Source organism: Hemitrygon akajei, chromosome 16 (genome assembly GCF_048418815.1).
Source record: "Hemitrygon akajei chromosome 16, sHemAka1.3, whole genome shotgun sequence".
NCBI lineage: Eukaryota > Metazoa > Chordata > Chondrichthyes > Myliobatiformes > Dasyatidae > Hemitrygon > Hemitrygon akajei.
The window spans coordinates 8,416,973-8,443,530 of NC_133139.1; the positions used below are offsets into that span (position 1 = coordinate 8,416,973).

A 26,558-nucleotide genomic window follows, 5' to 3' on the forward strand; every position below is an offset into this window, starting at 1 on the left:
CACTGGACAGCTGCCTTCAGCAGGATTGTGTTGGTCGCTGACACAAAATGACGCATTCGCAGTATGTATCGATATTTTGATGTACATGAGACAAATAAAGCTAATCTCTATTCCTATTTTGTAATTAACTTCCTAAATAAATGTTTTCAATAGTGTGGAATGAGCTGCCAATGCAAGTGGTGCATTGATCTCAAAGCGTAAGAGAAGTTTGGATGGGTACGTGGATGGCGGGGTGTTGAGGGCTATGGTCCTGGAGCAGGTTGATGGGAGTAGGCGGTTTAAATGGTTCGGCATAGACTAGATGGGCCGAAGAGCCTGTTTCTATGCTGTACTTTTCTATGACATTATTTTATATTAGACATGGAGAACCGTCTTTGTTTGTTTATTTGACGTATTTCTTTCAAGACCTTTTTTGAGACAACAAATGTTTAAACAGGTCAGCTTGAATTTATTGCCTTGTGCTCAGGTACATGTCTACACAGGTACAATGAAAATATTAATTGCAGTAGCATCACAGGCAAATACCATCAGATAAGCAGCATTCACAAAAAAAAAACACAAATATAATTTTAAAATAAGCGGAAAAAGAATATTGAGATCCATCCTCAGCTGCATTGTTGAATGCACAGTGCAGGAACATACATGAGCTACATTCTTCTTTGGAAATTTTCTCCCATTGACTGCGATGTAACTGTACTTTAAAAGCTAAGTTTTGTGTGTATATGTAAACTGTATTTGGGGCACCATGGTAGTATACTGGTTAGCTCGACAGTATTCCAGCTCGAGGCATTGGAGTTTGGAGTTCAATTCCAGCACTGTCCGGCCGTGACTGCGTGTGTTTCCTCCAGGTTCTCCAGTTTCCTCCCACGTTCCAAAGACAGATCATAAATTGTCCCATCATTAGGCTAGTGTTAAATAAATGGGTTGCTGGGCGGCGTGGCTCGATGGTGCACAAGGGCCCGTTCCACGCTGTATCGCCAAACAAATTAATTAATTAATAGAATAAATATTATCAACTGGGAATGAATTTCTGCTTTGTAAAATAAGGACAGACTTTTCAAACCATTCCACTCACTTGCATTTAAAGATAATTGACATGTAATTCACACCTTAACCAAAGGCAAACTAACTAGCTGGGAATGAAAGTGAACATTGGCAAGCTTGTCCTTTATGCACCTTTAAGGCCTGGAGAAGGAATTAGAATCGGAATCAGGTTTAATACTACTGGCATACGTCATGAAATTCGTTGTTATTCGGCAGCAGTACATTGCAATACATAATAATAAAAAACTGGAAATTACAATGAGAAATATATTTTAAAATTAAATTAAGTAAGTGGTGGGGAAAGACAGCAGAAAGAAGAGTGAGGTAGTGTTCCTGGGTTCATTGACCATTCAGAACCGTCATGGCGGAGTGGAAGAAGCTGTTCTTGAAGTATGTGTTTTCAGGTTCCTATACCTTCCTCCTTGATGTCACATTCAAAGTTCAAAATCAAATTTATTATCAAATTACATATATGTCACATATACAACCTTGAGATTCACAGTAAATAAAAAAAACAAACAAATAAATAAATAAAAATCATGAGGTGAGCAGTCCTTAGAAGGGGGTCCATAGGTTGTGGGAACAGTGATGGAGTGAGTGAAGTTGAGTGCAGTTATCCCCTTTGGTTCAAGAGCCTGATGGTTGAGGGGTAATAACTGTTCATGAACCAGAGGAGTCCCGAGGCTCTTGAAACTTCGTCGTGATGGCAGCAGAGAGAAGAGAACATGACCTGGGTGGTGGGGGTCCCTGATGATGGACACTGCTTTCCTGTGCCCGTGCTTCATGTAGATATGCTCAGTGGTGGGGAGGGCTTTATCTGTGATGGCTTCTCAACATGTATTTCATCATTGTAGCGGCAGAGCAGGTAGATAAAGTTTACAGTCAGCAGTTTACACAGGAGGAAAATTAACTGTTTTATCACAATATCATTTCTTATTTTGCTGACTTAAACGTTGTAAAGTGGTGTACCTGGACTTTCCTTCTCTGATTCTTTCTGGCATTATATGATTTATTTAGAACACTAACATTAGATTATTCCCTCTAATTCAATCAAGGAATTGATTATTTTCTATTTTTATCATTCATTATCCACCTTACGTTTTTAAAATAAAAAGCATCACACACAAAATGCTGGAGGAACTCAGCAGGTCAGGCAGCGTCTATGGAAATGAATATCTGGCTGAAAGCCTTCTCCAAGGTCACAAGAATGGGTGTCAGCCCAAAACATGGACTGTTTCCTCATATCCACAGATGCTGCCTGACCTGCTGAGTTCCTCCAGCATTTGGTGTGTATTGCTTTGGACTTCCAGCATCAGCAGATTCTCTTGCATTTCTTAATGTTTTTAATGTTAGTCTTCATTCATTATAATAGTTGATCATTGTTTTCTGTTACATGTCGCACCAGCACACCACATTGAATTCCTAATACATACAGGTGATGAATAAATTTGATGCATGATCTTGGATAAGTGGTTATTATGTAAATTTAAACAATTTCAGTGACCTAATTTCTGTTTTCACCCAGCTAGAGAAACAAATTCTCCTTTTGGTTTGGATGTTCTTCACTCTTCATGTTTATTTCTTCTGTCTTTGCCTGCTTTCCACGGTAATTTACGTCCCATTCCTGTCCTGACGCCATCAGAATCAGGTTTATTATCACCGACATATATCATGAAATTTGTTGTTTTGCAGCAGCAGTACATTGCAATACATTATAATAAAAACAACTATAAATTAAAATAATAAGTATACAGCATATTTAAATTAAATAAACAGTGCAAAAAGTAAGCAAAAAAAATATTGAGTTAGTGTTCATGGGTTCATTGTCCATTCAGCAATCTGAGGGCAGAGGGGAAGAAGCTGTTCCTGAATCATTGTGTGTGTACCCTTAGGTTCATGCCCCTCAACTGGTGGTAGCAATGAGAAGAGGGCGTTTCCTGGGTGATGGGAGTCCTCAATGATGGATGCCACCTTTTGAAGTGTTGGTTTTTGCCGATCTCCTGGAGTATGGGAAAGGGGCTTGTTTTGTGGGTGTTGTCTCTCGTTGTTGTTGTTGCTGTGTTGTTCTGTGGAAAATTGTGGGTATCCTATGTTAAAACCAGAATATGTGGCCACACTTGTCGGCTGCCCCCGGCACATCCTTAGTTCCCATTTGACACATTCCACTGTCTGCTTTGATGTATATGATAAATCAATATGAATCTAAATCAAATCCTTTGACTTTGAGAAGCTTGCACTAGAAATATGAGTTCCCCTAATCTCTGTGACCCTAGGAATTGAATCTATATGACTCTTGGAAGAAGTAGTTCCTAAAATGTTGAGTGTGTGTCTTTAGACTCCTGTACCTGCTCCTTGATGGTAGCAATGAGAAGAGGGCATGTCCTGGGTGACGGGATGTTGCCTTTTAAAGATGTCCCACCTACCTTGTCCTAGGATTGGCTGCCTATCTGCTCCGCTGTGTGATGAGGAAGAATGTGGGTAAGCAAGTTAACAGCCGAGCTGGACAGAATTGGAATCTCCATCTCACACTAAGGACAGAAAACGCTGGAAACACACACTTGGTCAGGCAGCGTCCGTGGAAAGAGTAATTAAAAAAACAGTTTAAATTGAAGACTCCGTTTGAATGAAAGAGAAAAATTGTTAACTTTAACTTTCAGGAATGATGGGTGGGCAACAGATTTACAAGAGATAGGAGCAGAATTAGGCCAGTTAGTATATCGACTCTGCTCCACCATTCCATCAAGACTGATTTATTATCGCATTTTCCTGCATTTGGCCTGTGGCATTTGAAAGTGGTGGGGTGGAGATATGTCTCTACCAAAGGAGGTGTAAGGTCCACTTCCTTCCACTAGTCTGCAGGTCACCCTTGGGCAAGGTGTAGCACCTTCTTAGACCCCCGATCAGGGTCACATGAAGCCATGAGAGCAGGTCCCGATGAGAGTCACGTGAAGCCATGACAGCAGGTGGTGGATGGTCATTCGAGCAGCCGGTGCACATCACAAGTCCTGATTATGTAACCAATGATACCAAACAGACAATCTTTGAAGAGTATTGATAATGATTGGGGTCACATGTCTTGTAAAGACACTGCCCAGAAGCAGGCAATAGCAAACCACTTCTGTAGAAAACTTTGCCAAGAACAATCACGGTTATGGAAAAAACCACGATTGCCAAAGTCAATACAACACAGCACATAATGATGATGATGATGACTAATCAAAAACCTAGCAACCTCCTAATGACATGTGTCCTACAGTCACATCCAACTCTCTCACAAGCAATCCCTGTGGCACACTGGGAGAACATAAATTAAAAAAGACATTTTTTTGGATTTGCTCCTCCTCCCTGACTCATCGGTGTCAATTTGCTTGTGTTTCTATCATCTGTCAAAACTTCTGAAGAGCGGCTTCTGTAAGCAGTTTATACATCTACAGTAACCTTGTCAGTGAGTGGTAACTAAAGTGCTTAGAACATGGGTTCCTAACCTAGGGTACACGAACCACTCGGTTATTGATAGGAGTCCATAGCATAAACAGGTTGGGAACCCCTGATTTAGTGAGAGAGAGGATGGGGGTTAACAGTAGCTTTGCCCTACACCCTTTGCTCTCCTGGTCTGTTGGTATTTATTCCTTTGAATGAGTATCATTAGAGTACTCATCAGTACTCAAAGTTCTACTGTACCAATGGAGTACCAATGGAGTAGTCATCAGTACTCAGAGTACTACCGTAGCAATAGAGTATTCATCAGTACTCTGAGTACTACTGTTAAATATATAGAATGGTACAGCAAAATCCCTCAAGTGAGCTCAAATATGCAATAGGGATGTTTCACAGCAGAGCAAGTGATTTATCTGTGGTCCTTGGCCAATGTTTACCCAATAATCAACATCACTTAAGCCAGATCAATAATATATAACACATAATTAAATGTGATGCATAATAAATAATATAATGCTGTATATTATATAAATGATGTGTAACTGTCAAGTCAGCAGAAGATGGCATTGGCTACAGTTTACCATGACTGCAGGACTTGTACATGTCCAGGACAAAGAAGCAGGCAGGAAATACCATTGCCGACATTACCCACCCTGCAAACTACCTCTTCCTAAAGCTCCCTTCTGGAAGGTGCTTTAGGGCTATTCAAACAAAAACTTCATGCCGACTAAAAGGTTTTACTACCCATCCTGTTAATCTGATCAACCATTCTAGTTAGCCTCCCCACCCCCTCTATCTATTACCCTAGTCACTGCACTGTAAACACATTAAAGCACTTTTTATAATGCTGTTTACATTGTATATACATGCTGGTATTTATGTATTTATGCACATTTTATTCCATATCAATTGTTTAACCTCTAATTTTATTTTTATATAATTCTCTATAATTGTTGAATGTTGCTTTTGTTGCATGTCATGCCCTGACCAATACACCACATCAAATTCCTAATACATGTAAATATACATGGCAAATAAAATTGATCCTTGATAAGTAGCTCATTGATGAATTGGCAAGATTACTCCATGTGAAGTGATAGGCCTGTTTCCTAGATTATAACAGTATATAAAAGAATCTTTGGGATGGAAATGGACAGTCAGCATTTTAGGCTGAGACCCAAATAAACAGGACCCAAATAAACAGTTTCGATCCAAAACGTCAACTGTCCATTTTTCTCCATAGATGCTGCCTGACCTGCTGATTTCCTCCGGCATTTTGTGTGTTGCTCCAGGCGCTCGCTCCTTAAAAGTTCTTTAATTTCACTGGAAGTATTATATCAGGTCTTGCATTTTGTACATTTTAGAACTCCAGCTCAGTACTACAAGTATTCAGAGTATTTTGATTGGTATTCCAAAGTTCATTACAAGTGATATCATGAACTAGTTTTAAGATCCATTTCACATTCATTAAGCCATTCTACTGAAGTTTATAATGGTTCGTTGAATGTTTTCTGAGCATTGTGAAAAGCAGTGACCCAGCTGAATGACAAAATAAACACTCCTGTCTGTTGTCAGAGTTCCGAATTCAGTTCCGGTCTTCTCTGTGAGAATGTTTGTACGTTCTTCCAATGAGTGTCTGGATTTCCTCCGGTTTCCTCCCACAGACCAAAGATATAGCAATTAGTAGGTTAATTAGTAATTACTGTCTCCTTAAAAGTCCCTTATTCTCTTTGGGTTAAATTGGTGGATTTCTGGGCGGTGCAGCTCGATGAGCCAGAAGGGCCTGTTTTTCACTGTATCCCCAAATAAAGTAAATAAAATTTGCATTATGGACTAAAACTGTCCTATAAGTCCGAAGGGCATGTCGAGAACTCCAGAACTAATGTGAAACATACTGGAAATCTGAGTCTGGCCTTGTTTACTCCGCAACCCACAGTCTGTTTATTAATCTTCAATTGCCTTTATCAGCGAGTGATAAAGGAACCACTTATTTTCTTTATATTTCAAAAATAAATATGATTCATAATAAGCACAATGGAAGGAACAATGCAAATGTAAACAGAATCAGTACATTGTCGTGCAGGATGATCACTTAGATAGACCTGGTGATGTAGTCACATTAACTCCTCTCTGTACCCAGCAAAGCTCTGCCAAGTTTCTGCTCACTCTTTTAGGTGAGGTATTTCTTCTTTAAATCTTTAACTCAAAACATTAAAATTTAATACAAATTTAAACAGGTTTCTGGAGCAAAAGCAGATTTTAAGAGCCTTTAGACTTTAAATCATATTAGTTTATTGTCATATACAGTAGTGTCATGAAACTCTATAATTACCTGAACCATAAATACAACATTAAGCACGAAATGGCAGAATGCTGTAACAGTTATGGTGTAGAATAGTGTCAATATTGCAGTGTGTGCAAATATTGTCAGGCAAAATGGTGTAAATATTCTAGTACAAAATGGTGTAAAGATTGTAATGCATGCAGAGATAGTAACTCTATGTCTTTACACCATACTGCTGCTACCAAACAACGAATTCCACATCATCTAAATCAGTGATAATCTGACATTGATTCTGATTGCAGTGTAGAATGATGCAAACACTGTGATGTAAAATAGTATAAAGACTAGTGTAGAATGTTGTAAGGACTCTAGTGCAGAAATGTGCAGAGACTCTAGTGTAGACTGGTTCAAAGATTGTAGTATAGAATGGTGAAATGATTATTCAAAGAGTGCAATGGAGAATAGTGCAAAGACTAATATAGATTGGTGCAAAGGCTGTGGTGTAGAATGGTGTAAAGGCTAGTATACTTGTGCAAATTCTAGTGTAAAATCATGAAAAGACTAGTGTAGAATGGTGCAGAGACTGTAGTGTATAATCATGCAGAATTAGTATAGAGTGGTGCAAGGTAGTCTAGAACAGTGCAGTGTCTGGAGTGTAGAATGGTGCAATGGCTGTTGTGTAGAGTAATGCAAAGACTGTGATGCAGATTTGTGCAGAGAGAGTAGTGTAGAATGAGGCAAAGACAGTGGTGTATAATAGTGCAAATACTAGTGTGGAATAGTGCAGAAACGAGTGTAGAATGGTGCAAAGATTGCCGTGCATTGCAGAAAATAGGGCCTTGATGTCATTGAGGCTTCTGGCAAAGGTAAAGGACTGAAGACCTCGGTGTTGAGAGGGTAGAATACTGTTTGTCTCTGGCATAAGAGCAACAATACCACTGGGAGAAGGAAGCAGAACTGAAACCCAAACCACAGCCACAGACATTAGAGTAAGCACACTGATGGCAAATTGCAGAGCCTACAGGGTCCAAGTAACGTGACACAGGAAAGGACAGCTGAAACCTTTAGATCGATAGTGGCTGAGAGCTATACTGATGTTGTGTGAAATCAGGCTCCTGGGTTCGGCGAGTGGGGACAGAAGACACTCACCGCTGGTAAGTAGGTTAGCTATTTCTTTACAGGACAAGACAGACACTAAACATTCAGCAAACCCTTGTGCTTACATTCAATTACAAATACTTATCTAAATTGAGCATTCAAAAAGGCAGGACAAGACAGACACTAAATATTCACACAGAGACAAATACTTATCTAAAAGTGTGCACCTGGACCCTCTTTACTACAGCACACCCTGTGGTTTACTGTTTTCATGGTACTGCGACACCCAGCCCTTGGTGACCACAAGGAGAGACCGTGCACTAGATTTAAACTCTACCGGTTCCGTGACATCATCAGCTAAACATCAGCGAGTGGGAGGGGCTGAATTCTCCTTAAACGGGCCAATCCCTAGCTGGCACAGGGCAGTGGCTTTCAATGAACAGGTAAGATGGGCAATCGTTGCTCCACCTTATTATAGTTTTGGATTGAATTTCAACATTTGAGGCAAGGACAAAAGGTGGAATCATGTCACCCAAAGAAATGAATGCCAGCAGAGAAGAAGAGCTCCTGGATTGCAGCCGGAGCTACCGCTACATCCTCATCCTCTCTCATCCTTTCATCACCACCCAGTGACAAGGCCACTGAAGATTTAGAAACCGCTTACAGAAGCCACTCTTCAGTTGTCTTGACAGCAGATGGAAACGCAGGCAAACTGTCACTGATGAGTCAATAAGGAGAATCTAGAAAACATTTTGTCAAGTGAACTAGCTAATGTGTTCTTTTAATTAAGGGCAGGTTGCAAAGCCTAGTCACTGGAGTGATGGAGATTCCATTCAATTGCAAATCGGAAAACAGCCACCTAATAGTTAAGCAGTACAGGACAGTTCAGCCCCTTTGGTCCATGATCCTCACCGACTCTTTTTATTATTCAGAGATACAACTCAGTAACAGGGACTTTTGGCCCAATGCACCCATGCTGCCCCATTACAGCCATCTGACCAATTAACCTACTAACCCATACGTCTTTAGAATGTAGAGGAAAACCGGAGCACCTGGAGGAAACCCACGCACCTCGGGAAGAACGTACAAAGTTCTTACAGACAGCAGAGGGAGTTGAACCTGGGTCACTGGCAATGCACTAAATTCACACTGCCAGCTATGCTATGATCGATATAACCCTTCATTCCTACACAGCCGATAACCCTCCAATTCTCTTTCTCCACATGCAACTCCAAACGTCGCCCAACTGTCTGTACTGTATCAGCCTCTGCCACCAGCCTTGACAGGGAGTTCCAATCACTTACCACTTCCTGTGTAGAGAAAAAACATACTACTAATATTTTCCCTGAACTTCCCTCCTCTCACTTTAAAAAATAGTTTTCCCTAACCTTAAATTTCCAATCATCAAGGTGAGTGCATAAAAAATTGCCCGAGTGCTGATAGCTAGCATTCCAGTTAGCTATTTTCAATGAGATTTTGAACTGGACATAGACCGAAGATTCAAGATTCAAATTTATTTGTTATGTGTACATAAAAACAAAGAGGCAAATGCGTCATTTGCATTAACAACCAACACACGTGAGGGTGTGCTGGCAGCAGCCCACAAGTGTTGACACATTCTCCAGTGCCGACATAGCATACCCACAATGCTCAGCAGAATAGCACAGAACACAACAAGCAACAAAACAACACCACCAAAACAAGCCCCGTTGCTCCCTCCCACCCACTCACCTACAGTTCACAGTCCTTTAACCCTAAGACAAGCCATCTTCAGCTCCCAGCTTCCAGTGGATTCGGATTCAAACATCAGACATGCAGACATTGGGCCTTCAACTATGCCAAGGCTGTTCTGAGCCTTGACCTCCGGAATTCTGATTTGACCGTTGGGGCTTGATCCCTAAAATTCACTGAACTTTAGGCCTGGTTCAAAGATAATTGTGATTCAAAGCAACCATGAGGTGGGGGTGGTATTGATGCACCATGAATAACTCTCGGAGACGGGAGGTGAACGATAGTCTTTTATTAGCAGCAAAATGGAGCACAGCATCTCGGAGACTGAGGGGGAGCCTCCAATCGCCTTTATACAGGGGTCTGTGGGAGGAGCCCCAGGAGCAGTCAGCAGAGGGGCGTGTCCAGCCAGGTATACATAGTTTACCACAGGTGTCCAGGTGGACAGGTGAACACAAGACTAGGTGGAAGATGTTTAAATGTTTCTGTCCACCTTTAGGAAGAAGGCATGCTGGTCTGTCAACAGCAAAAGAGCGAAAGATCTCACAACCATGAGATCGCTGCTGATCTGGATATTGCTAGTGGGAGGGGGATTATGGGAAGGTCTAAGAGGGATGCTGGGCAGACCTTTGAGGTTCAACGATCAACTTTATTTTTCACATACATTTATATGTATTAGGAATTTGCTGTGGTGTGTTGGCGTGACTACAAAATACAGAAGTAAGGATGTGATGCTGAGGCTTTATAAGGCATTGGTCAGACCACACTTGGAGTATTGTGAGTAATTTTCAGACCCCTATCTAAGAAAGGATTTGCTGGCATTGGAGAGCGTCCAGAGGAAAAGAATGATCCTAGGAATAGAAGGGTTAACATATGAGGAGTGTTTGATGGCTCTGGGCTGAAGTTTAGAGAGTAAGAAAGGATCTTATTGAAACCTGTCGAATGTTGAAAGGCCTAGACAGAGTGGACATACAGAGGATGTTTGCTGTAGTGGGAGAGTCTAGGACCAGAGGGCACAGCCTCAGAATAGAGGGACTTCCATTTAGACTGATTATGCAAATAAGAGATATGAGCTTCCACAAGGTTACCAATCGGTTACCGATATCTTTATCCAACAAGTCAATTTCCGTTTAAATATGTAATTTCTTTGTTCAAACTTTAGAGCGGGCACCAGGCTGTTCTCCTTGTGCACAAGTAAATGAAGTGTGAATTTGGAACGAGTGCAAGTTTTCAGAGACCAGTGAATTGGCGACGACACTGTAATGGAATTAAACTCAGCCCCGGTTACTATACCATTTGGATGCAAGATGTAAAGAAAAACTCTGCGTAGGGTTTATACCCCAGCTCTGTGAGTCCACCGCCTTCTGAACAAACCAGTTGTAAGCAAAATTAGACCATAAGACATAGAAACAGAATTAGGCTATTCAGCCCATCACATTTGCTCTGCCATTCCATCAGGGCTTATTTATTAATCCACTCAACCCCATTCTTCTGCCTTCTTTCTGTAACCTTTGACATTCTTACAATCAAGAACCTGCCAACCTTCACTTTAAATATACTCACTGTCTTGGCTTCCACAGCTGTCTGTTGCAATGAATTCTAAATACTCACCACCCTCTGGCTAAAGAAATTCCTCTTCATCTCTATTCTAAAAGGATGCCCATCTATTTTGAGGCTGTGAGCCCCTGGTCCTGGATTCACCCACTATCGAAATCATCTCTCAAAGTCCACTCTATCTGGGCTTTTTAATATTTGGTAAGTTTCAATGAAGATTTCCCCCATCCCACCTCCTCATTCATCTAGACTCCAGTGAGTACAGGCCCAGAGCCAGCAAACACGCCTCGTGCATTAACCCTTACATTCCCAGGATCATTTTTATGAACCTCCACCAGACCCTCTTAAATGCCAGCAAATCCTTTCTTAGATAAGGGGCCCAAAACTGTTCTCAATACTTAAGGTGCAGTCTGACCAGTAACTGATAAAGCCTCATGTTATGTATTTACAAAACATAAATTCTGCAATGGGTGGCTGCCAAAGTTCCTATGTCTTATCTCTCCAAAGGAGGTGTAAAATGCTCCTTCCCTCCACTAGCCTGCAGGTCACCCTTGGGTAAGGTGCAGCACCTGATTATCCCCCCACCCCCCACCGATCAGTGTCACGTGAAGCCATGGCAGCAGGTGGTGCAACTCACAAGTCCTGGTTATGCGACAACTGACACCAAGCAGACAATCTCTGAAGAGTATTGATAATGACTGGGGCCACCCGTCTTGTGAAAACACCGCCCAGAAGAAAAAATTAAAATGGAAAGACCATGACTGTCTGTGTCAGAGAGCATGACACTTAACAAATGAATGAAATTCTGGAAATGTTAGTGCTCCATCTCACCTGGAAGAACACAAACAAAAATTATCTTCAAAAGCCACAACGTCCTTTAGGGACTGACTTACAGCAGCCAATTATTACCAGGTTTCATTTCTCAACCAGCCATGGTCATGAATTCAAGAACATCAGTTCTTATCAACCGATTAAAAGAGACCTATAAATAATTCATCATCGTCATCATCAACACCATCATCATCATGACCTAGGCAATCATGGTCACATCTTGTTCTTGACAAACCTTTCTACAGAAGTGGTTCAGTATTGCCTTCTTCAGGGCAGTGTCTTTACATGACGGGTGACCATGGCCATTATCAATAATCTTCAGAGACTGTCTGCCTGGCGTCAGCGGTCACATAACCAGGACTTGTGATGTGCACCGGCTGCTCAATCGACCATCCACCACCTGCTCCCATGGCTTCACGTGATCCTGATCAGGGTGCTAAGCAGGTGCTACACCTTGCCCAAGGGTGACCCGCTGGCTAGTGGAGGGAAGGAGTGCCTTACACCTCCTTTGGTAGAGACGTACCTCCACCCTGTCACCCAAAATAACAAATTGGATAAACTAATCGATTGATACAGTGAATGTTAATAATGTACACTCAGCAGTTGTTTTAGTAACACAGCAAGTGAGATATTAGAACATTACAAATACGTTATCAATAAAACCTTGTCACTCAATCCCATTGGCGCAACCTATCTCCATATCATTACTTTTCTATTTTACCATTATCTCTGAAATAATACAGAGGTTTTAAAATATCACTAAACATATCTCAATGGAAAATGGTCCAGAAGGGTTCAATTTCATTTAAAAGTCAGAGTTGAGTTTATTGTCATCTGCACAAGCACATGCATGCACAGCTATAATGAAAAACCTATTTGCAGGAATTTCACAGTCATTTAGCACCATACAGTCAGCATTCACACGAAAAACATAAATTGATTTAAATTATACATAGTTTTTGCAAAAGGAACACAAGAAAATAAATCTATTCATAATAGCGCAAAATGGCCAAAATGGCCATCGTGTTGTTAAATTGATCAAGGTTGTGCTGGTTGGTTCAAGAACAGAATGGTTGAAGGGAAGTAGCTGTTCTTGAACCTGATTATGTGGGTCCTTGGCCCTTCTCTTTGTCCGAAATGTCGACTGTTTACGCATTTCCATATTGCTGCCTGACCTGCTGAGTTCCTCCAGCGTTTTGTGTGTGTGGCTCTGGATTTCCAGCATCTGCAGATGTTCTTGTGTTTGTGATGCATCATCCTACCGGTATCAAAAGATCAAGAAAATAATGTTGAAAAGAGATGGAATAATGTCACAAGTGGATCCAGCTGATTTTTACTGGCAAGATTCGAAATATCATGAGATTGGAATACTTGCCTGTCATGGTGATGACTTCATATGAATGGAATTGAATTGAATTGACTTTATTTCTTACATCCTTCACGTACATGAGGAGTAAAAATCTTTATGTTACATCTCCGTCTGAATGTGCAATGTGCAATTTATAGTAATTTGTAATAAATAGTATGTACAACAGGACAGTCAGTATAACATAGAAATACAATTGTATGAGTGTGAATTAATCAGTCCGATGGCCTGGTGGAAGAAGCTGTCCCAGAGCCTGTTGGTCCTGGCTTTTATGCTGTGGGACCATTTCCTGGATGGTAGAAGCTGGAACAGTTTGTGGTTGGGATGACTCAGGTCTCCAATGATCCTTCAGGCTCTTTTTACACAACTGTCTTTGTAAACGTCCTGAATAGTGGGAAGTTTACATCCACGCCTCTCTCTGCAGAATCCTGCGACTGAGGGAAGTACAGTTCCCATACCAGGCAGTGATGCAGCCAGTCAGGATGCTCTCAATTGTGCCCCTGTAGAAAGTCCTTAGGATTTGGGGACTCATGCCGAACTTCTTCAACCGTCTGAGGTGAAAGAGGTGCTATTTTGCCCTTTTCACCACACAGCCGGTACGTACAGACCACGTGAGATTCTCGATTATGTGTATGCTGAGGAACTTAAAGCTATTTTTCACCCTCTCAACCCCAGATCCATTGCTATCAATAGGGGCTAGCCTGTCTCCATTCCTCCTATAGTCCACAACCAGCTCCTTTGTTTTTGCGACATTGAGGGAGAGGTTGTTTTCTTGACACCGCTGTGTCAGGGTGATGACATAAGGGGAGGTTCACAAAACTTTGCCTCAACAGTCATCCCTCAGCAAAAGTCAACCTTTCAGGTTGGATGTGAGGAACATGACAGATTCTGCTATGTAGAGATAGACATTCTTGCTGATGACGGAACAGAAATCTGCACTTAGAAAGCACATAAGGAATATTCAAGCTATCCACATGGAATCCTCATCTGCCATACAGTGGGATGTTACTGTGCTGCAGCTCTAAATAAAAAATATCACTAGCACAAGAAACTTTATTTTTTTTTGTCAAGGGCAAACAAATAAAACTGCAGATACTAGAACGTTGTTAGTTCTGCATTCAATGTTGGCCTAATTAAAATCAGTCTGATATGCAGTCAACTAAGAATTCTCTCCCAACTTGGCTCATCTTGGAAACTGGACAGCATTTGTGAGGTAGAATGAGCTAATGGATGAATATAGTGGTACTTGACATTTGGTGATTGGTAGCACTGAAGAACAAAGATTTTGCTTCCTGAATACTTTTGGATGTATCTTATGGATTTTGGGCTGCTGATCATGAAAGTCACCATGAAGTTTCCCAATCAGGCACCATGTTTTTGAAATCTCCTCCATTTGTTATTTCAAGTCAGAGTAACTGGTGCCAAAATTAAGGAAAGCGGTTGATCCACAAATCAAACAGATCATCAATGACTGGCAATTCGAAGAACTTTAGTGGGACCAGAGAAAATCACATTGAACATTTTCAAGGATGTTGTTGAAAATTTTCTTTGCAACTACAGAGCACCAACCTAGGTGTAGCTGGTTGACAACATGCTTCAAGCTTACATGTGCAACATGTCACTAAAGATTCACTTTCTGCATTCCCATTTAGACTTCTTCCCTGCAAATCTTAGCGCGGGGAGTGACAAGCATGGTGAAAAGTTTCACCAGGACTTTGTGGTCATGAAGAATTGCTGTTTGGGCAACTGGAATCCATCAATGTAGGCTGATTATTGTTGGACACTTAAATGAGAAGCCTTAGACACGGAGTACAAATAAAAGGCATGAACAAAGCATTTTTAGTTTTATTGAACTATTGCAAAGCATTAGCACTGTTATGCAATTAAATGCATCATATTCAATAAAAGTTAATTTCTTGTTTCTCCAAATTCTTACATGATACACACACAAAATGCCGGAGGAACACAGCAGGCCAGGCAGTATCTATGGAAAAGAGCAAACAGAGAATGTTTTGGGACGAGACTCTTCTTCAGAACTGGGACTCGTACATGATACAAGTAGTCTGAAATTTTATTTGTGTTCTGAGGAAGGAAAACTTTTGAAAAAAATTGTTGTCCAGTGTGGTCGTAATGCTCTATTATTGTCACAAGTACTGAAATACAGTGAAAAGCTTTGTTTCCATGCCATACAGACAGATCATTCCTTACATAATTAGTGGTTATACAAAAGGAAAAGAATAACAGAATGCAGCATATACATTGTGGTCTCCTGCTGCCCAAGGTTTGATGTGTTGTGTGTTCAGGGATACTCTTCCGCAAACCTCTGTTGTAACGCGTGGTTCTTTGAGTTACTGTTGACTTCCATCAGCTTAGATCAGTCTGGCTAGTCTCCTCTGACCTCTCTCATTAACAAGGTGTTTTCACCTACAGAACAGTCACTCACTGAACGTATTTTTGATTTTCACACATTCTCTGTAAACTCTAGAGACTGTCGTGTGTGAAAACCCCAGGAGATCAGCAGTTTCTGAGATACTCAAACCACCCAGTCTGACACCAACAATCATTCCACAGTCAAAATCACTTAGATCACATTTCTTCCTCTTTCTGATCTTTGGTCTGAACAACAACTGAATCTCTTGACCATGTCTGCATGCTTTTATGCATTGAGTTGCTGACACGTGATTGGCTAATTGGATATTTGCATTAATGAGCCGGTATAGGGGTGTACCTAATAAAGTGGCCACCGAGTGTAGTGTTACAATTACAGTGCTAATGTAGTGCAAGTTAACCAAAAAAAAAGGTGCAAGGTAGATTGTGAGATCAAATATTCTTTATTATAAAAGAGATGCTTTCAAAAGTTTTATAGCAGCAGGACAGAACGTGTCCTTAAGCTTGGTTTAAAGCCTTCAGTACAAGGAACACCAGTGGAAGGTGAATGAATATTTTATCAAGAAATAATCCACCAAAGCTGAGTGTCATAACCTTCACATCAGCAGCTCTGGGTTCTCACTGATCCAGTCTCCTTGGTTCACTCTTGGTTTCAATTTCAATCAGAATAATCCTTGGTCTTTTAAGTTCACAATAAATGCATGCATTCTAGTTCATTCCTGCTTGGTAGTACATTGTGTATTTACCCAGAGTACTTCAAATAACAGAGCAGTAACCGAGCTCTCTGAAAGCGATAGGGAAATCTCTCCCCACCGTAGGGCGCATCTACAAGGAGTGCTGTCACAGGAAAGCAGCATCCGTTACCAAGGACCCCCACCATCCAGGCCACGCTCTCTTCTCGCTGCAGCCATTGTGAAGGAGGTACGGCTGCCTTAGGTGCTACGATGTGCGCTGGCAACATCGGAAGTCAAGCTATCATCATCATAGCTTGTCACGCCAGACAGCCAGCCACTGTAGTGTTGTTTGGTTGATGTTGAGCAGGTCAGTGTCAGCTAAATCAGGTGAGAGTGGGCAGTTGTGCAGAGCGTGTTCAATGTTCTGCACCCTTTCGCCACACTCACAGGATTCGCTAGTCTTTAAACCCCACTTCATCATATTGTCTCCCGTCCTACAAACTCCCGCTCTCGCTCTGTTGAGAGTGCACCACTTCCGTCTGTCAAGCAGTGCCCAGTCTGGCAACATTTCTGTGGGGTCTTGCACTGTATTGTTCGGTGGAGTTCTGGCTTCTGTTTGTTGCCAGAAGTTAATCCTGTATGTTTGGGGGGTGGGGGGGGGGGGGGATGTTCCGTGCAGTAATTCCTCCACCGTAGCAAATCTTTTCCTCGAATTTAGGCGGTTGGAAACTGGCACATCATGATGTAGTGGGTGCCGTGGATCCGAGTTCTGTTTACCTTTTTCAATTTTTGTTGTCAAGTGCAGACCAAAGACAGACTCCGATGTAGAAACAGAGTTTATTCATAATAATAATTCCAAAAGAACGCCAGTAGCTCGGCCAAGCGACACCATGAGGAGTAACATTCTCAAACCAGGACCCTCGATTAGCACAAATCAGGCATCTGTTTAAATAATACAAGTAACAGGCAATCCCTGAGCCTGGCAAAATAAACTTAACAAACTTAAACAGAAATCACCAGGAGGCAGTGTTACAAAGAGCGGGTCACTTGAGAAAACACAAGGAACTCTAAACGATTAATCACTCTCATTAAACATCAATTAACCAATTCAGGTTCTCTAAAAACCTTGGCGCCCAGTGCTCTCTGGTGCCCCACACAGGCTGGGAGAGCTCATTACATCAGGACCCACACCACCAGGTTAAGGAACAGTTATTACCCTTCAACCATCAGGGTCCTAAACCAATGTAGATAACCTCACTCACCTTAACACTAAACTGATTCCACAACCTACAGACTCAATTTCAAGGATTCTAAAACTCATGTTCTCAGTATTATTTACTTAATTATTTAATTTGTTGTTATTATTTTTTGTTTTTTTTAATTTACACACTTACCTTCTTTTGCACATTGGTTATTTGTCAGTCTTTGTTTGGGTGTAGTTTTTCATCGATTCTATTGTATTTCTTTATTCTACTGTGAATGCCTGCAAGAAAATGAATCTCAGGGTAGTATATGGTGACATATACGTACTTTGATAATAAATTTTTGAACTTTGAACTGTTGGGGCTCCACCTATTTTTCGTCTGTCACCTGAAATTTCTCCTCCCCACACAGTGTCTACACGACCTCGCAATGCAAGGAAGTCTTCAGGAGTTACCACTGGTGTTGTAAAGCACATCCTCAGGTACTGCCAAGTCTGAATTTGACAGACATTGTATTTACAGATGCCTTCATTCGTAGCCGCCACACTGAAAATGCTCATCCATGTATAATCATTTTTTTTTAAATGAAGCACACTCCTATTAAGTGTATAGCTGATTTTTTTTTCTCCCAGAGACTAATTATACACTTGCCTGGGTAGCATGGTGATGTGGTGGTTAGCACACGCTTTACAGCGCCGGTGACCTGGGTTCATTTCCTACTGCGGTCTCCAAGGATTTTGTACATTCTCCCTGTGACCATGTGGGTTTCCTCCGGGTGCTCCGGTTTCCTCACACAAAACCCAAAGAAGTACCAGCTGGTAGGTTAATTGGTCATTGTAAATTGTCCCGTGATGAAGCAAGGATTAAACTGGAGGGTTGCTGGGTGGAGGGGCCTATTCTGTACATATAAAATATGGCGAATTGGCTTTAAGTGCCCGGAATGTGCCTCCTGTGATGGTGGTGGAGGCATTTAAGAAGCTATCGGATAGGCACAAGAATGTGCAGGAAACATAGTGATATGGACATTGTGTAGGCAGCAGGGATTAGTTTAGTTACCAGGTTCACTAGATTGGTATGATAGGGTGGGCTGAAGGGCCTGCAATACTATCCCACCTTCTAACATTCAATTTCTTTGACAGAATTTAGAATTTCAAACTTGTTTCGACACCTTAAGTTGTACGTTCTAGTCGTCAGTAAAGCTGGCACACAATGTCAATCTGTTCAAGGTCTTCCTCAGTTAAGTCTGAAGGATGTAGAGAGCCCAAGAGTGCAAGCAGGTAATGCGGTTTATTATAAGTTACCATTAACCTCAAAACCTCCGGGGTTACTGAGCAGTAATCTGAGGAGGATACTATTGCCCTTTAAACAACTCAAGCTCCGTCAGAGGACTGAGTTCCATGTGAAATGACTGTGAAAAGGATGTATGCTAATTATTTGCTGACACTATTTAAATGGGAGGCACACTCTGTTTGTTCCATTGTAAATGCAAAGTTTATATCTCGCTGACAAGGCTGCTTCAGTAGGATGTCCTGCTGTTTATCTCACTTGAGCACTCTACTCCCTGTTTCAATAATAGCATCTGGTATTCCAGCGTTAGCGTGTTTACCAGAAGAGAACCTGCCAGAGTAAAAGCCCGGGTTACGTCTGATAATCAAAATCAAAATCAGAATCAGGTTTATTATCATGGAATGCAGTACTGTGAAAATGGCCTAGGCATATAAACTATAGCTAGAATGCCTGAGACCTTTACACAGTACTGTAATGCCAGTGTGGAGCGGAGAGCGAGTTTGTAAATCTGGCGGGAGCAAAGGACTTTGGGAATGGCGAGGGTAGAGTGCCATGGGAGGGGTGAGGGACAGGTGGCAGAAAGGGCTGCCAGGGGGCAATGGGTGGCACACCAGCAGACACACCCAGCCCTGAGAAACAAGGCAAGGTCATTTGATTCCAAACAACTGATTTATTGATCATTACAGAATGTCTCTGGCACTTCCAACTCTTTCCCCTCTCCCTTCCCCTCTTCCCCAGATGATTCCCCTCTCCCTGCCCCCTTCCCACTCTCAGTTCACAACAGAGACCCAGATCAGAATCAGGTTTCTCATCACTCACGTATGTCACGAAGTTTGTTTCTTTTGGTGGCAGCAGTGAAGTGCAATACATAAAATTACTCCAGTACTGTGAAAAGTCTACAGCACCCTAGCGATATAAATATGTGTCTGAGACTTTTGCACAGTACTCTATGTCATGGAATTTGTTGCTTTGTGGCAGCAGTACAGTACAATACTCATTTTCCACTGAGGTTGGTGAGACTGGAGCTAGAGGTCATGGGCTAAGGGTGAGAGGTGAAATATTTAAGGGGACCATAGGGGGAACTTCTTCACTCAGAAGATGGCGAGTTGCCAGCACGGTGGGGTGGGGGGGAGTGTGGGTTCTATTTCAAAATTGAAGAGAAATTTGGATGGGTACATGGATAGGAGGGGTATGGAGGGCTATGGTCCCAGTGCAGGTCAGTGGGACTAGGCAGATTAATGTTCAGCACAGACTGGATGGGCCAAAGGGCCTGTTTCAGTGCTGTAGTGTTCTATGAGTTTATGACCCTATGACATAAAACATTACTAGAAGTAACAATGACCAATACAGAGATAATAGATAGATAGATAGATAGATAGATAGATAGATAGATAGATAGATAGGTAAATAGGTATATTGATAGACAGATGTATAGATGGGGGTGGCATGGTAGTGGTTAGTACAATGCTTTACGTTACCAGCAAACTAGGTTCAGTTCCCGCAATGGTCCATAAAGAGTTTGTACTTTTTCCTCACGACAGTGTGGGTTTCCTCCCACAGTCCAAAGACCAACCGGTTGGTAGGTTAATTGGTCCTTGTAAGTTGTCCCATGATTAGGCCAGGATTAAATTAGGAGATTGCTGGATGGCACGGATCAAAGGGCCAGAAGGGCCTGTTCTGCACTGTATCATGATAAATAAAGATTAAAGGATGTTAAAAAAGATAGATAGGAAGTTAGATAAATAGATAGGTAGATGCTACAATCATACAGACACTTTCACTGCAGTCCAAAGGGAGATCACCTCAGTGGCATGGCCAATAGTTAATCTTCAGCTGACAAATTTAGAACTGATCTCTCACAAATGGCTGTCGGTGTTGTTGACTATATGAAAATTCACAGCCATTCTTTTACCCAATGCAAAACTGACGAACCCTCAAAACTCAATCAGCAGTCAGAAAGCTCTTTGATGAGGTTGTGCAATGCACTTTCTATTGTAAGGCATCTTAAGAATTTTTGCTGTGGCCATCGGTTGTCACTTGCAGTTTTTAATAGCAACCAGCAAAGAGAAATCATAAACACAAGATTCTGCAGATGCTGGAAGTTCAGAGTAACCCACACATGATGACTCTGAGGGTTTTGGCCTGAATCGTCGACTGTTTATTCTCTCTATGGATTCTGCCTCATCTGCTGAGATCCTCCAGCATTCTAACTGTGTTGCTATTGAAGAGAAACCATCGAATCATGCAAAATTTTGGATTTTCTTTTAGTACAGCATTGTAAACCTGAGTTCTTCCAGCATTTTGTGTGTGTTGCCGTGGATTTCCAGCATCTGCAGAATCCCGTTTGTTGTCTCGTAGCAATGAGAAGAGGGTGTGTCTTGGGTGATGGGGGTCCTAAATGATGGATGCTGCTTTTCTAAGGTATCACCTTTTGAAGATGTCCTGGATGCTGGGGAGGCTGGTGCCCATGATGGAGCTGCCGAGTTTGCAACTTACGGCATCTTGTTCCGATCCTGAACAATGGGGCCTCTACACCAGACTATGATGCAACCAGTGGGAATACACTCCTCAGTATATCTGTAGAAACTTGCTAGAGTCTGTGGTGGCAGACCAAATTGCCTCAAACTCCTAATGAAATATAACCACTGGCGTGTCACCTTCTGTTCTCTGATGCTGCATATATTTGCATCTTTTAGAGTAAATGTACGACTAAGAGCCTGTTTGAATCTCCAGGAAGACCTTAAACAAACTGAAGAGGGATTCCCCTGTGTCCTGTTCAATATACGGTAAATCCCTCAGTCAACATCTCACAGGAAGGTTATCTGACCATGATCACTCCACCATTCACGGGAGCTCTCTGGCCACAATTAACATTTCTTTTTTCACTACAACTGCAAATAAGTATGTCATTTGTTGTAAAGTGCTCTAGGACAGCCTGAAATTATTCAAGGTGCTAAATAAATGCATCTTATTTTCTTATTTCTCTTCCAATACTTGAGCAGGGGTTCCCAATTTCAGGACCACGAACTCCTCAGTAAGTCTCCATGGCATAAGAAAGGTTGGGAACCCCTGCAGTAGAGTCCTGTTGGAGGTAGGTAGGGGTGCTTGAGCGATAGAGGAAGAAGTGAAAGGGGAACAAAGGCAGGGAGCAGTGGATGACAATAACTTGAATATACTGGCACCTTGCAAACAGGCATCCAGCACAAGCTCAAGAAACCCTTTTCTTCTTCTAGGGTTTTTGTGGTGGGGGTCAGGATATCTAAGTCCTATATATTTATATTTCTATCAAATTCTATGAAAAAGACCTGTATTCTTAAGGAACTGTACTATATATTTAAAGCAATAATCCTGTGGATTCTTTCTGCAAAATATTGTTAATGTTGAATTGTATTTTATTCTGTGTTAACTTTAAAATTATCCATCCCCCTCTCTTGATTATATAGACCATCAGACCATGAGATATAGAAGCAGAAATAGGCCATTCAGCCCATCAAATCAGCTCTGCCATTTCATCATGGCTGATCCATTTCCCTCTCAATCCTGATCTCCTGCCTTCTCCCCATAAATTTTCACGTCCTGAACCTATCAACTTCTACCTTAAATTGTCCCAGTAGCCTAGCCCCCACAGCCAACTGTGGCAACAAATTCCACAAATTCACCACTCTCTGGCTAAAGAAATTCCTCCTCATCTCCATTCTAAATGGATGTCCCTGTATTCTGAAGGCTGTGCCCTCTAGTCTTAGACTCCCCCACCATAGGTAACATCCTCTCCACGTTCACTCCATCAAGGCTTTTCAACATTCGATAGGTTCAAATGATGTCACCCCTCATTCATCTGAGTTTCAGTGAGTAGAGGCCCGGAGCCAACAAGTGCTCTTTATATGATAAGCTTTTCAATCCCAGAATCATATCTTGGGCACCTCGCCAGTACATGCTCAACCATCTCTTGTTGATTACAATACTCACAACTCCCATTAATGTGTTTCTTCATTAAAACAACATACTATTTAACCCTGTGTGCCCAAACCTCAATCTCAATATTACCACCTCCTCCCTCCTGCTGGTTCAGGAAACCTACCCTGGAGTTTCATTGGTTCAGAACCTCTGCCTATAGGCTGGGACCCAGTGACCCAGGTTCATCCCCGCCGCTGTCTGGAAGGAATCTTGCACATTCTCCTTGGGATGGGGTGGTTTTCCCCGGGTGCTCCAGTCTCCCTCAACATTCCAAAGATGTATGACTTAGAGTGAGTAAGTTGTGGGCTTGCTGTGTTAGTACCAGAAGCATGGTGATGGTTGTGGTCTGACCAGCACAATCCTCGTTGATTTGATTTGACGCAACATGACACATTTCACTGTATGCTTCGATGTACATGTGACAAAGATATCACTTTCCCCACTACCGCCCCTTTATCTATTTCCCCATCACTGCAATGAGTCAATAGATGACATTATATTTAACAACGTTAACTATATCGAACATTATATTTTATGTAATTTTTTATCTAATTTTTACAATCAAATCTCTAATACATGTAAATGTACAGTTCTGTGTAAAAGTCTTAGGCACATATATATAGAGTGAGGGTACTTAAGACTTTTGCACGGTACTGTATTTGGCAACGGAGTGGTGAGCAAGTTGGTAAATCTGGCGGGAGCAAATGATGTTGGGAACGGCGAGGGTGGAGTGGCGCAGGAGGGGTGTGGGACAGGTGCCAGAGAAGGAGAGCCAGGGCAAGGCTGGCGTGGGTGCAGATGCACCCAGCTCTGAGACACCGGGTGAGCTCATGTGATTCCAAACAATTGGTTTATTGATCATTACAGAATGTCTCTCTGGTGCTTCCCACTCCCTCCCCCTTTTCCCAACCATGATTCCCTTCTCCCTGCCCCCTTCCCACTCTCAGTCCACAATAGAGACCCAGATCAGAGTCAGGTTTATCATCGCTCACATATGTCATGAAATTTGTTTTTTTGCCACAGCAGCAGTACAGTGCGATACATAAAATTACTACATTACTGTGCAAAAATCTTAGGCATCATAGCTATATATACGTACCTAAGATTTTTGCACAGTACTGTATATGGTGAATAAAGCTGATTCTTGAATAAATGCCCAAGTTCACAAACACTAATCCATGGGCTGAAATTATTAATCCAGCATGTCAATGCATTTTTGTCTTTTATCGGTCTCAAAAAAATGTAGTTGCCTCACTAACGGGCTCAGTAACTCTGTCAAATCAGATTCCGCAAACTATTAATAGAAATTCAAAGATCAGATGTTAGGTTACAATATCTAATGTTTTAGCAGTCAATGTAGAGAATGAAGAAGCTGGTTTAATTTTAAAAGTCACCTGATGTTCCTCCAAATTAAATTAACATTACTTACATCCTTCAAATACATGAGGAGTAAAAATCTTTACATTATGTCTCCGTCTAAATGAGCAATGTGAAATTTATAGTAATTTATAATAAACAGTATGCACAACAGGATAGTCAATATAACATAGAAATACAGTTGTGTCAGCGTGAGTTAATCAGTCTGATGGCCTGGTGGAAGAAGCTGTCCCAGAGCCTGTTGGTTCTGGCTTTTATGCTGCGGTACTGTTTCCCAGATGGTAGCAGTTGGAACAGTTTGTGGTTGGGGTGACTCGGGTCCCCAATGATCCTATGGGCCCTTTTTCACACCTGTCTTTGTAAATGTCCTGAATAGTGGGAAGTTCACATCTATAGATGTACTGGGCTGTCCACACCACTCTCTACAGAGTCCTGCGATTGAGGGGAGAACAGTTCACATACCAGGCAGTGATACAGCCAATCAGGATGCTCTCAATTGTGCCCCAATAGAAAGTCCTTAGGAGTTGCACACCAAACTTCTTCCACCGTCTGAGGTGATGGAGGTGCTGTTGTGCATTTTTCGCCACAGAGCCGGTATGTACAGACCACATGAGATCCTTGGTGATATGGATGCTGAGGAACTTAAAGCTGTTCACCCTCTCAACCCCAGATCCATTGATGTCAATAGGGGTGAGTCTGTCTCCATTCCTCCTGCAGTCCACAACCAGCTCCTTTGTTTTTGCGACATTGAGGGAGAGGTTGTTTTCTTGACATCACGGTGTCAAGGTGATGACTTCTTCTCCGTAGGCTGCCTCACTATTATTTGAGATTAGGCCAATCAGTGAGGCAACTTCAGCAAATTTAATTAGCAGATTGGAGCTGTGGGTGGCGACACAGTCATGGATATACAGAGAGTAAAGGAGAGGGCTTAGTACACAGCCCTGAGGAGCTCCTGTGTTGAGGGTCAGAGGGGCAGAGGTGAGGGAGCCCACTCTTACCACCTGCCGGTGATCTGACAGGAAGTCCAGGATCTAGCTACACAAGGCAAGGTGAAGGCGGAGGTCCCTGAGCTTCTTGTCGAGCCTGGAGAGAATTATGATGTTGAATGCTGAATTATAGTCCAAGAACAGCATTCTCACACAAGCATCCTTCTTCTCCAGATGTGTAAGGACGGCGTGTAGAGCTCTGGCTATTGCATCATCTGTTGATCGGTTGTGTCGGTAGGAGAATTGTAGGGGGTCCAGTGTGGGTGGTAGCATGCTGCAGATGAATTTAATTGAATCTGAATATTCATTCATTTTCAAAGAGGAAGTCTTGATTTTGGCCAGGATAAACTACCAGCAGGCACATCCATATCCGGAGTGTTGTGGGCAGTTTTGGGCCCCTTATCAAAGAAAATATGTGCTGACGTTGGAGAGGGTTCAAAGGAAAATAATTCCGGGATTGAAAGGCTTGTCATATGAGCAGCGTCTGATTGCTCTGAGCCTCCACTCACTGGAATTCAGAGGAATGAGGGGAGATCTCATTGAAACCTATCAAGTGTTGAAAGGCCTTGATAGAGTGGATATGGAGAGGATATTTCCAGTGTTGAGGGCATCTAAGACCAGGGGACATAGCCTCAGAATAGAGCGATGACCATTTAGAATGGAGATGAGGAGGAATTTCTTCAGCCAGAGAGTAGTGAGTCTGTGGAATTTTTTGCCACAGGCAGCTGTGGAAGCCAGGTCATTGGGTATATTTAAGGCAGAGATTTATAGATTCTTGATTAGTCAGGGCATGAAGGTTTCCAGGGAGAAGACAGGAGATTGGGGCTGAGAGGGAAATGGATCAGCTATGATGAAATGGTTGAGCAGGCCCGATGTGCCGAATAGTCTAATTCTGCTCCTCTGTCTAATGGTCTTATTGATGATTCTTCGACCAAGTGAAGCAGATCCCTATCCAATGCCATCTTGAACTGGATCCTTTCCAGTTTACTGTTTAGAAAAGGAAACGAGGGTTATGTTTGGATCAAGGATCAACTTTACTCGCCATATACAATGATGGTACAAGCATTAGGAATTTGCTGCGGTGTGTTGGTGTGACATGCAAAAAAAACTCAATACTTACAAATTTTAAATAATAAAGATCTATATAAAAATAATACTAGAAATTAATTGACTTATATGAAATAAAATGAGCATAAATATATAAAAACAATTGTATACTGTATTTACAATGTAAACAGTACTATAAGAGCATGTTTTGAAGTGTTTACAGTGCAGTGCACTGACTGAAGTAATAGATATAGGGGGTGGGGGCAACTAGAACGGTTGATCAGATTCATTCCTGGAAAC

The 26,558-nt window shown here is 41.9% G+C and overlaps 1 protein-coding gene across 3 annotated transcripts in view; it reads left to right on the forward strand.

Moving 5' to 3' along the window:
- Window positions 1–26,558, forward strand: part of LOC140739725 (one cut domain family member 2-like) — a 142,898-nt gene that overhangs the window by 62,774 nt on the left and 53,566 nt on the right. For 2 of the 3 annotated variants that reach the window (XM_073068183.1, XM_073068184.1), the window contains exon 2: window positions 18,020–18,089. The exons of the other annotated variant lie outside the window; for it this stretch is intronic. In XM_073068183.1, coding sequence (XP_072924284.1) covers window positions 18,020–18,089 — 70 coding nt within the window. The remainder of the gene's footprint in view (window positions 1–18,019; window positions 18,090–26,558) is intronic. 3 annotated transcript variants of the gene reach the window in all.